At 41.5% G+C, this 12,967-nt stretch overlaps 1 protein-coding gene across 1 annotated transcript in view; it reads left to right on the top strand.

Moving 5' to 3' along the window:
- The window catches only part of CSMD1 (CUB and Sushi multiple domains 1), a 2,205,021-nt gene that overhangs the window by 1,098,312 nt on the left and 1,093,742 nt on the right, over window positions 1-12,967 (top strand). The window contains 1 exon segment of the mRNA XM_068281348.1: window positions 9,905-10,112. Coding sequence (XP_068137449.1) covers window positions 9,905-10,112 — 208 coding nt within the window.

Raw genomic sequence — 12,967 nt, 5'->3', positions numbered from 1 at the left:
ACAGTGTCAGAAGTACAAGAAGGGAATGGGGATTAGTTTGTTAATGATCAGCACTATTCAAAGCAGCGCTGCGTAATATGTTGGCACTTTATAAATACAATAAATAAATAAAATAAATAAATAAATCTATTCAAGTGATTATTATGAGCACAGGACCAATGGAGAGCTAATACTGTAGTTAAAGGAGGGCCCTTTGGGGGTCCTTCTGGCCCAAGGGCCTCGATGCGGTCGCAAACTTTGCAACCCCTATTGCTACACCCCTGACTACAAGCATTTAGCTCATTATGAAGGAACAACATATTGAAAATAATTGCCTTAGTGCTAATACAATTACCTAAACACTAAGGGCCATATCCTATTCAAGGTGATAAGTAGCTTGCAGATGCGAGCTACTTATCACCTTGCCATCGATTACCGGCAAATCCTATTGCCCATATCCTTCGCGCGATGGCTGATCGTTAGAGAGCATTACTCAGGCGAAAGCCTGAGCGATGCTCCCTATTACCGGGCGATGGGGAGTGAGGTTTACGCTGTGGTGCTGTCCATCAGCACCACGGCCTCACTCCCCACACATGCGCACTCGCCCGCCGAACATCGCCGCCATCTTCCGCCGCAGCATCTGGGGGTCTCCTTTAATAAGGAGACCCCCAGAGCTCCCCGTCGGATGGCCGCACAGTTTAGAAGCCCCCGCGCAGCGCTGCAAAGGCTCCCCTGTCATATGTACCGCCGCCGATCACCCGCCGCCTCTCGCCGCAAAATCTGTCGTGTAATTACAGTGTATCTAACACTGTAATTACTGTCCGCATAGAAGGAGCCCGGGCAAAGCATCTTTGAATCTGCAGCCGGGCTCCCCATTGGTCTGCTGTCTGATCCAATAAAATGGCTCAGACAGCGGACCAATGGGGAGCCCCGGCTGCAGATTCAAAGATGCTTTACCCGGGCTCCTTCTATGCGGACAGTAATTACAGTGTTAGATACACTGTACTTACACGATGGATTTTGCGGCGAGAGGCGGCGGGTGATCGGCGGCGGTACATATGACAGGGGAGCCTTTGCAGAGCTGCGTGGGGGCTTCTAAACTGTGCGCCGACCCGATGGGGAGCTCTGGGGGTCTCCTTATTAAAGGAGACCCCCAGATGCTGCGGCGACGACGTGCGTTAGCTAGTTTAGACCTGCTTTTTGCAGGTCTAAGCCAACGCTCATGTCTGCCGGGAAGCATCGCTTCCCGGAGACATGATAAGGGTAATTGGTTTCCGTGGTAAGAACTCGCTGGGCGAATATATCGCCCAAGCGAGTTCTTTTCCGCCTGGGGGGGGTCTAAAGTTTAATTAGATTAGGCGATGCCTCCATCGCCTAAGTTAAGAACTCGCCTGTGCTTAGCGCTGGCGAGTTCAGCAATAGAATATGGCCCTAAGTGAGCAGCCAGCAAACAGTTATTGAAGTTTTGGAGCCATGTTTGGCTGCTGCTGCTTTCATACATGTCTCCATTGAACTGAATAAGGAAACACTGCACGCACTTTTTATGTTTGCCTATACATCACTGGCTGTTGTAGAGGCCAGATGGCAGCCTAACTGCACATTTATTAAGAGTGTGTGGATGCTGGGCAGGGCAATGGCTATGATGATACTTTTGAGAGCACTGTAGACAGCAGTGCCCATTTGCATGCAAGGCATGTAAAAACATTTCTATTACTTATTTTTTATAAAAAATATCTGTTTAAAAATGTTTCCTTGGCTCCCACGCCTCATGTCCCTCATGCAGGCTGGTATGATCCAGGAATTGTGGAGCCCACCAACATTGACTCAAACCCCTGAGCTATTCCAAACTAAACCACATGATCCATAAGATTGTGGGGTAATCTATATAATGAGGGCAGTACAGCCTGACTATGGAACTACTTTCATATTAGTGGCAGGTTAAAGTGGGGATGGATGCTACACAGTGAGGGGGAAAGCAAAGTTATAGACATGCGGAAGATAGAATATATAAACATAAAGTATAGTCAAAGAGAATGTATACTCAAAGAAAAAAATATATAGTTTCAACAGAACATCTAGCTGTCTTGATGTAAGGTTGTGTCTTGGGAACTGAGTGATTCATTGGTCATATGGAACCAAAGTCTGAGAAGCTCTTTATCACTATATGCTATTGTCAAGCATTCAAAACGATTGTACAATTTTTGGTATAATTAACACAACAGTTAAATTATGTTTTCACATGATGTAACCAACATCAGTTTGACTGCACTTTGATAAAATAGCTTACTGTACTTTATCTCATGTGAATATCAGTCAGTATATTAGACAGTGTCAGAGGTTTCAGTGCTAAAATGATCATCATGTTTAGTATTTTACCATGTTTGAGATTTTTTTTAGACCTTAACTATTCAGAGATGAAATGTGTGTTTTTGCATGTGATAATTTTTTTGATTAGTTATTTGTATATTTGAAAAAGTAAAAGCAGTCCTGCCAAACCACAATGGCTTTTTTGGCAAGTTCAGTAAATCTGCAGGTAGATAAATGTAACTGTTATCCAGGTTCTTAGCATCTATGTCATTTGCCAAGATTATTCCCTGCATGGTTCATATGCTTCCAGCAATGCACTATTAATAGATACTACAACATATTTATTGCTCTTTACAGATGACTCAATTAGGGTTGCTGTTCATGTTTGAGAAAATGCTAACTTTGTCCTTCACATGACAGATACAGTTCTAAACAGCTAGAACTAAACATCTGTGGTGTTGAGTTGGCAAAATTAATAAATGCACACAAATCCATTCAGGGTGCATAATGTTTTGTGCGTAGTGGTAATGTTTTATATATAATTACGTGTGGACTTTAAAGTCAGTCGGGGTCTAGTTCCATTAAAAAATTACGAACAAGTGCATGGCTGGTTTATAGTCTGCATAGTATTATTACACAAATTACATAAAGGTAATGTAGTAAGTCAATTTTAAAAGCAGTGTAAGGTTTTTTTTGCCCTCATCTGGATTCATTGGGATATGTAAAGGTGCAGGGTTGTGTTACCATATTTTCTGGACAGATGTCTTTTTTTTCAACCAAACTAGCTATGTAACTATGTATGGGTTTGCCCTTAATGTTTCAGCAAGAAACTGATTCCAGCATGCAACCTGGCTAGCCAGGAAGGAGAGTTTTGGTTATGCAGTTGACAGCCAGCCTGTATTACCTTATTTATTTCCTGAACCATTCTAGATTGATACCTTGGGGCAACATTGAGCAAGTACTTTCAGTATGGTATGTTTGTGGGATGGGGGAAGAGGAGAGGGTAGCAAATCCTCTAGAGGTTGGAAATCACCCTCGTCCAAATGCTTGTGGTCAAGGGCATTTTTCCACCTCTATGTAGGGTGAGATAAAGGTAAAATGGGAAGCCCCATTTATTGTAAAACAAATATACACCCCACACCAGATGAAATAGTACATGAGTACATTAGTACCCCTTATAAACAAAACACACTTCACGCTGGCATAGGCTAGTTATAATGTCCAGAGAGAACAGGAAATGGCACACACTAGATCGCCACCTCTATTAATAAGTGAAATAAGACAAACAAGAGGCGGGCGCTCACAGTTTTGCACAGTAGGATGAGTCAATTGTGACGAAACATGTCAGGCGGGGCTTAGACGCGGAAGACACTACGGAGCATCCCACATGTTGAGCGCCGTGATCCGGGCAAGGAGGAAACTGGGACAGAGCGCGCGGCGGTCAGAATCCTTTAGCTGCAGGGATCGTCCATGCCAAGCGGCCAGCTATACGGGGGAGAGCCCGTGTGGAAAAACTCTACGCTTTTTATGTACCAGGAAGATTGTAAGTGCAATTGTTTTTAAAAAGTTTTATTAAAGCTACAGTATCGCGCTATGTTGAGGCGTTTTTATTGAGGTGCATGTGTGGAGGAAGGTGGTGGGGGACGACCTGTAATGGTCCCAAAGGCAAATCTTGACCTGCTAATAGGTCGCAACACACGGTGAGTGCTACTCACTTGGATGTGGTGGCAGCTCTCTGTCTATGTGCCATCCTATGATTTTTGACAGAAGGAGTAGGAATTGGATGTGAAGTGCAACATTCATCTGCTGGAATTATGTGGACTTTGGGGACCTATGGGGGATGTGTCTAACATTGTTTGTGACATATAACTAACGTATATACGTTACTATTGTGCAAAACTGTGTGCACCTGCCTCTTGTTTGTCACATTAGTACCCCTTACCCAAAGTAAAAATTGATACGTTAAAATAAAAACATACCTACACCATGAAAAAGTAATTTATTAAAATATTTACACAAATTTATGAATTCCTTATTTTAAAATAATAGTAGTAATGTCCCCAGAGTTAAATTCAGTATCAATCACATCAGAGATTTTTAGATTTTTCCATCACTTAAGTTGCCCAAGTATGTAATTTACATTATCAGTGATAACCTTTTGCCCACCAATCTGATCCATGTCAAATGAGATATTGACGTGTAGAAAACTATTATGGTGTCAATAAGTTACATATATCTTTTGTTTCTTTTGTTTTGTATATATTATATTGCTTCCTCTGCTGGCAAAGAATAGTCCAGGATGCCAAATAAAGTAATTAAGCTAAGAATAGCCTCTGTTAAAGACAAGAAATGAGAAAATAGATTTAACAAAATGCATGTGATAAACAGCGGAAAAGCCGCCGCATGTTCTGGCAGCAAGGCGGCTGATTCCGCGTCTGATGCGGCAGTTTGTCCGCATCAGCATGCGTCTGGTTTGTCTGGAGCGGATGGTGCCTATGGGCAGAGTGGCGTGGGGGCCACCGCATGTTCTGACGGCAAAGTGGTGGATTCCGCGTCTAGTGTGGCGGGTTCCCCGCAACAACATGCGTCTGGGTTAGCTGAACCTAGTAGTGCACACAGATGGAGAGCTACGCGCGCGTGCGCCGCTAGACAGGCTCTTTATACCAATAGGAGGAAGATCAGCTGATCGGGACAGTCAGCTGATTTCTGCTCGGCTATTGATTGGTTGATGGGAGCTGGGCGGCGCTGTGGGGTGGTTTACTATATATATCTCTTGCTGTTCAGTTGCTGGTTGTCTGGCGTTGCGAATGCCTATGTGTTAGCACTCAGACCTTAGTCAGATCCTTCAGTGTGGTGGAACCAGGTGGACCTGGGAATCCACACTTAGCCAGTGACTGTATATCATCTGTGTTATTCTCTAGCATAGTTCCTGGGTGTTGAGATCACGGCCCTCACACCCCAGACTAGGGATACTGTATATCATCTGTGTTATTCTCTAGCATAGTTCCTGGGTGTTGAGATCACGGCCCTCACACCCCAGACTAGGAATACTGTATATCATCTGTGTTATTCTCTAGCATAGTTCCTGGGTGTTGAGATCACGGCCCTCACACCCCAGACTAGGAATACTGTATATCATCTGCGTTATTCTCTAGCATAGTTCCAGGGTGTTGAGATCACGGCCCTCACACCTCAGACTAGACCTTATTCTGATATCTGTTATGACCTAATGCCTTCCTGACTACTCTTTTGATCTCTGATTTGGTACGTTGCATATCTGATACTCTGTTGCCGACCCGGCCTGTCCGACCTCCTGTCTGTCACCCTCCATAGGGGTTCCAGCCTTCTTGCAGGGTCCCCCTGCTCCACAGAGGGGACACTGCTCCTTACCAGTCGGGGACTCTCTCTCCGGGTGTCCTTGACTGCAGTAGAGTCTTCTCTACTTATTGGACCACCTGCTACCCCGGTGGTCCAAAGATACTGTTGCACCAAAACATTTACACACTTAGGTGTCTAGAGGTTAGACATATCTGATTATTGGCGATTCTGCAGATCCTCAATAATCGGGTATATCTGTATTCTTGGGGATACTGCAGATCGCCAATAATCAGATTCTCTCTCTGGTTGCTGACACCGATCGTTACAATGCATCTTTGAGAACATAAAATATTTACAAAAATCTGAGAGGTGTCCTCACTTTTGTAAGATACTGTATATTATTATATCTTTTTTTATGGGACATCACTAAAGATATGACAACTTGGTACAATGTAATGTAGTCAGTGTACAGCTTGTATAACAGTGTAAATGTGCTGTCCCATCAACATAACTCAACACACAGCCATTAATGTCTTAACCACTTGCAACAAAAATTCACTTTTGTATATCACTTACTGTATATTTAATAAGTGGAAGATATATAGATACAGTAGAGTAAATATACTTTATTAAAACAATAAAAAATAAGGATATACAGAAAAATTAATCATAGGAAAATATTACTGCATCAATAAGTAGCAGCAAATAGATCTCATCAAAATGACCTAGTATCTCCTATTTTATTTACATTAACCAGAAAGATTACTTTGAAAATGTACCTTATTTAACTTTGGTTTTTGTTGGGCTTTAACTCCAGTTATTAGCTTAAAATCATCATTTATGCTTGATTTGTTTATGAAAAGCTGTGTCAGCCTTGTTGTATGAAATAAAGACTTAACTTCCTTCTATATAGACTGCAGAAAGAACCTTCATTTTCATTGGGACAAAACATTGTGACATAAAGTGCTTTAACCACTCGAGGACCACAGTGGTACCCCCCCCCCCTAAATTTTTACTAAAATGGCCACTGCAGCTTTAAGGCCAAGCTGCAGGGCCGAACAACACAGCACAGGAGTGATCCCCCCCCCCCTTTTCACCCTACCACCAGAGCTCTCTGTTGGTGGTGTCTGATCGCCCCCCAGTTGTTTATTTATTTTTTTTAAATGAATATTTATGTGTGTGCTTTGTGTTATTTTTTAAGGTTTTTTTATTTTTATTTTTTCAGCAAACCCCAATCCTGGCGATCGGCTGTCATAGGCTTCGGCCTATGAGGGTCGATTGCTCTCTTGTCCCCCAGGGGGACAGCCGTGTCACACGGCAGTCCCCAGTGCAGCGCTGCTGCTGATCGCAGTGCTGCACTATGTAAATAGATGGCGTTCACGCCGTCTAACAGTCTCCCGAGCGGCAATAGCCGCTCAGAGACTGAAGAGGGGGTGAAGCTCCGCCCCCCAAGAAGGAGATATGCGCGTGATCTCCTTCAGTAGCCGGCTCCAGGACCTGACGCCAATTGGCATTAGGCGGTCCTGGGGCTGCCGCTGCGGCCACGCCCATTGGCGTGGAGCGGTCTTAGAGTAGTTAAAGAGCTTTAAAGAGCTTTACCACTTCACACTGTCCAATTGTTTCTGGGATAAGAAATTAAAGCAAACCTGTAAACCTAAACAAAAAGTTACATACTTACCCATGTAGAAGAAAGCCTTTGGATGCTCCAAGGCTTATCTTGTCCTTCTCAATCCTATCAACCTTGACTGATACCCTCACACTCCCCTCTGTGTGCAAGCATGGCAGGACTACACATATGCCAATGACATATGTGTGACACAAGTCTCATCCTGAGTCACACCACTAAGAAAATATAATTAAAAAATCATATGTGGCAGTCTGCATCTTGGGAAGGGGAGATAAGAGTAGGATGAGGAATATACACAGAGTGTGGGTTTAAAGGGACTCCGAGCAGTGCAAAAACTATGGAAAGATGCATATCATTTTAAAGCTCTCTTTCTCCTCTTTCCAATGATATATAAACCGCCGCCCTACGCCTTTTAGTTTTCGCTATTGAAATTGCCGCGGCCGCGATTTCGATCGTGAAAATAGAGAAAACTAAAAGGTGTAGGGTGACGATTTAGGGGTCGTCAGAAAGAGGAGAAAGAGAGCTTTAAAATGATATCCATCTTTCAATAGTTACATTGTATTACAAAGGGCGACTTTTTCTCAAAGTCAGCAGCTGCATTCAGCAGAATGGAGCTGCTGACTTTAGGAAAAAGTCGCCCTGTGTAATACAATGTAACTATGGAAAACTATGGAAACCATTTTAAAGCTCTCTTTCTCCTCTTTCTGATGACCCCTAAATCATCACCCTACGCCTTTTAGTTTTCTCTATTTTCGCAATCGAAATCGCGGCCGCAGCAATTTCAATCGCGAAAATAGTGAAAACTAAAAGGCGTAGGGTGGCGGTTTATATATCATTGGAAAGAGGAGAAAGAGAGCTTTAAAATGATATTCATCTTTCCATAGTTTTTGCACTGCTCGGAGTCCCTTTAAAGGTAGGGCCTTCAGGTTCTATTCAGGTTACTAATTTGGCTTAGTCCATGCTATCAGGATCAATAAGCCCCAGGGAATTGTGTATGTGCGTTATGTGTATGTGTTAGGTATTGGTAGTGTGTCATATTACGCAAGTTAGGGGAGTGCTTCCCATTTGCCACTCTCAGGGTCCTTTACCCACTGGCCCAGTTTACAGCAGCCTAGTAGTGGTTTAACAGTTCATAAAGGTTAATAGATTGCTATTGTCTATTGCACTGCAATTTTTATCCACTACTTTGAAAGTGGCACTTTAGATATGAGCACAATGTATTTGACCCTATAGTGTTTAAACTTGATTTAGTATAACAAATCAGGTTACAATATAGGTAGTGCACCAGTAGATTTCTTTGCTGTAAACCCACCTATATTGATTAGTTGGACTATAAACTTCAACACATAGTCTCGTCACTGATGTTATATGCCCATCTTGCCCAATGTTGCTTAGATACTTTCAAAGAGGGAAGTGGTAAATGATGGTAGTACTGGGAATACAAAGGTTTCTACATGTTTTCGAATCTAGGTATCCTGTCATCCACAATAACTTTTAATTTATAAAATATAGCTTGGTCAAAGCTTAGATTTGAGGACATCCAGGTTTTAGCAATAACTAGTTTGACCACTGCAAAAAATTGCATAATAAGTTTACATTGGATAACCACAATTTGTACTAAGTATACAGTATAATTTGATAGGACCTGTGCCAAAGTTTGTGTTACTTTGTGCAGGTCAACCATACAGGCATACAACCCCTTTGAGGTCCTAGGCCCAATTAGGAAAATTCAGTTAGGAAAGGCTTAACCACTTGAGGATCACTGTATCATACATATAAGCACCTGAATACTCCCCCCCAGGATCAGGGATATACAATATATATATATATATATATATATATATATATATATATATATATATATATATATATATATATATATATATATATATATATATATATATATTCATATATGTGTGTGTTTGTGTGTGTGTGCATAACCACTCTCACAAGTGACATAAATGATTTCCCATGCCCCCATGCACCCCCAATGTCTATCCATTGGTGCAATGATTGGTAAAGGGTGACATGCTTTCCTAAAGTCAATCACAGTGCATGATGAATGAATGATCACTGCTTCCTCCAGTAGGCACTGAGCATTTATACAAATAAAAGTTAACACACTTCCTGATTACTCAGGACACAGTTCAGTGTATGCAGGATAAAGTGTGTTTGAACATCTAGTGGAGAAAAAGTAAAATTGCATTAACATACATTAAAAATACATTAAACAAATACATTTATAGCCATTAACCCCTTCTGCCCCCTCCCCCACCCCCATAGGTACCAAAACAAAACTCATAAAAAAAACACAAAAAAAGACTGTATAAAAAAATACATAAATATTTACCTTAGAGATTTTTAAATATGTATGTCATGAGAGTATATTAATGTTGTTTTTGCTAAGAAATCCGAAGCGTTGGTTTTGCAATGAGAGATGTTTTTTATTGAAACAGTACACAATATGTTAAGCTCACAAAACATTGCCAGGTGAAAATAACCTTGTATTTACAACATTTTCAGTGTCAATTTTTTTAATTAACTAGAATAAAGAAATAAAGCAAATATGAAAAATAATATATTGCCAGTATGCTCTGTGTAGTCAAGTTATATTGCGTTTGAAATACATAATTACTGGACAGCAGTGACAGTATGTTTTTTTTTATGTATCAGCTGAAGGAGCATGTGGTGGAACATTGCGAGGAACAAGTGGCATCATTTCAAGCCCTCACTTCCCATCAGAATATGAAAATAATGCTGACTGTACTTGGACTATTCTTGCTGAGCCTGGAGATACCATAGCACTGGTCTTCACGGACTTCCAACTAGAAGAAGGATATGACTTCTTGGAAATCAGCGGGACAGAAGCCCCATCAATATGGCAAGTAACAAAATGCAGGTTACCCTGCAATTTTTATACTGCTTGTAGTAGTGAATGAAAGTAGCACATTGGGGTACATTCACTAAACTGTGGTGAGCAGAATAACATGTATAATGCCTTAGGGTGTGTATAGCATGATGCATTGAATGTATTATGCTCTACTCATCATGTGATGAGACTTTACACACATTATTCTGCTTTCCACAGTTTAGTGAATATGCTCTATTGTTCTTTATGGAGTTTAAAAACTTTCATTCATATACCATGTTTTCAGATTTGATTATTCTGCACATGAAACTATTTTAAAAGATTTTCATACAAAATGTGTGGTTTTAAAAATATAGAAAATTAAAAGGTGTAAGTACAACCATAACATTTTTGCACACACATATAGAAGGTTACAGGGGATAAGTCTTTATAGGTTTTTTTTCTTTCACTATTTCTCTCATATAGTTTTGCGCATGACCCCTATTAGGCCTCTTGCACACTGCAAGTGATTCCGATTCAGATTACGCTTTTTAATCAGTTTTTACATTCGATTACGATTTGCAGTGTGCAGGGAGCAAACTGCAAATCGGAATCTGAATCGGATGTAAAAACTGATTAAAAAGCAGAATCTGAATCGGAATCACTTGCAGTGTGCAAGAGGCCTTAAGGTGATTTGCCTCCATTTTTTTTTCTTTTTTTGTATACTCACTGAAGACGTTTCACCTTATTTCCTGTTCATTGACCATGCCTTTGTTACAGGAACTAAATGAAGAATTCCCACTTATCTGAATTAACAAACAGCATCATGTGGGTTTACAGCTTTACATTTGTTACATGTTTTTTGGGGCATACAGTGTGATGCTTTTCCCTTGTTTCTTGCTCTCAATGACATTAGTACAAGACATAAGTTTATACCCCAATGGAGACCCACACAACAATTTACATCTAACTGAAGTTTTAACATTTCTTTACTATAGTAAAAAATGTTTTATTCCTGCCTATATTTCTGCTAGAAATAATTATCTGTCCATAGTGACAGTGGCTTTTGAGATGGGTAATGATGAGAAGACAACTTCCTAACAGGAGATAAAACAAATATTAAAACATATTAGTTTTAATCCCTTCTCGGTAGACATCAATTTTTTTTTACATTTTGGCTGAAATTTCACTTTTCAATTATTTTACTTATTTGTGTATTGGGATGTTTTCTACATACTGGGCAGAGTGGAATTTGGGATGCCAGGCATAGGTGGGGCTTAGGAGGGTTGGATTAGATATATAAGAAGATATATAAAGTGAAGCATGGGGTGGTGAGTATAATCAGGCACAGTTAAGGGCAAGTGGTAAGGTAGTGTTAGTGTTTGTGTTAGGATGATGGAGGCTACAGGGTAGACAGTGGGCACGGGGTAGAGAAATGACTCAAGGCAAGTAAAAGGTAATAGGCAGAGAGTGTAGGATGAATTTAGATTAAGGCAAAGGATGAATGAGGTAGAAGGTAAAGTGGACTTTATACTGTGGGGCATGATGTCTAAGAATAGCATTAGGTACATAGTTGAGGGGAGACTAAAGTTAGGCACATGACTGTTTAAGCTGGAGTTGAACTTATTCTGGAAGATGGTATTAGAAATAGGCAAAGGACAAACGAATAAAACAGGGCAAAGGAGATTATCAGAGTTAAGCTGAGGAGTAAAATGTACAATAGAGTAAGGAACAGGGCAGTAGGGTCAGGCTACAGTGAAACATTGATGCAGAAAGGAGGATGAAGTAGTTAGGCATAAGGCAAGAGAGTGAGGTGCAAAGGGGGTGGGGCTGGGCAGATTAGACTGAAGTTTAGGGTTGTACGTAAAATTTTAGAGTTAAGCACTGGGTGGAGCTGGGGTAAAGGGGGTAAAAGATAAACACGGGCCATTATGCAATTCCCTTTTCTCCTGAGTTTTCTCCTAGGAGAAACAATTTCATCTTCAATTTATAATAACACTTCAGTACTTTGCAAATGAAAAAGTACCAAAACATAAGTGAAAAGTACTATCAAAACTATTTTGAGTATTTGCTTGCTGGCAGTTTAAAATGCATTTTATTGACAAGTCTGGAAATTTCAAAGTTGAGAGGGGTTACAATTAGGCATACAGTAAGCAGGATGTTACAATGCAAAGGAGTAGGCAGCTTTAAGTACTTAACCTCTTGAGGACCGCAGTGCTAAACCCCCTAGTGACTAGGCCATTTTTAGTGAAATAGGCCACTGCAGCTTTATGGCCAAACTGCAGGGCCGCACAACACAGCACACAAGTGATCCCCCCCCCCTTTTTCTCCCCACCAACAGAGCTCTCTGTTGGTGGGGTCTGATCGCTCCCCCATATTTATTTATTTTTTTATAAATATTATTGTTCCTTTAAAAAAAAAAAAACCCTGTTTCTTTAAAAATCTTGCTTCCCTCCCCACCTCCCTCCGCACAGCCAGCAAATTATGGTGATCGGCTGTCATAGGCTTCTGCCTATGAGAGCCGATCGCTCTCTTGTCTCCCAGGGGGACAGCCGTGTGACACGGCTGTCCCCAGTACAGCGCTGCTGCCGATCGCAGCGCTGCTGCCGATCGCAGCTCTGTACATGGAAATAGTCGACGATCACGCCGTCTAACAGTCTCCCGAGCGGCAATAGCCGCTCAGAGACTGAAGGCGGGGCCCCTCTCCCAAGCAGGAAATGCGATCTCCTGCAAAACAGAGCCCCAGGACTTCACGCCAATCTGCGTTAGGCGGTCCTGGGGCTGCCGCCGCAGCCACACCCATCAGCGTGACGCGGACGGCAAGAGGTTAAAAGTTATCCCTCCCCCCAGCCGGCCAATCATTGTGATCGGCTGTCATAGGCTTCTGG

The sequence above is a fragment of the Hyperolius riggenbachi genome, chromosome 4 (genome assembly GCF_040937935.1).
Source record: "Hyperolius riggenbachi isolate aHypRig1 chromosome 4, aHypRig1.pri, whole genome shotgun sequence".
Lineage (NCBI taxonomy): Eukaryota > Metazoa > Chordata > Amphibia > Anura > Hyperoliidae > Hyperolius > Hyperolius riggenbachi.
Note: the sequence above shows the minus strand (reverse complement) of the source record. Positions and strands in the feature narration are given on the sequence as shown.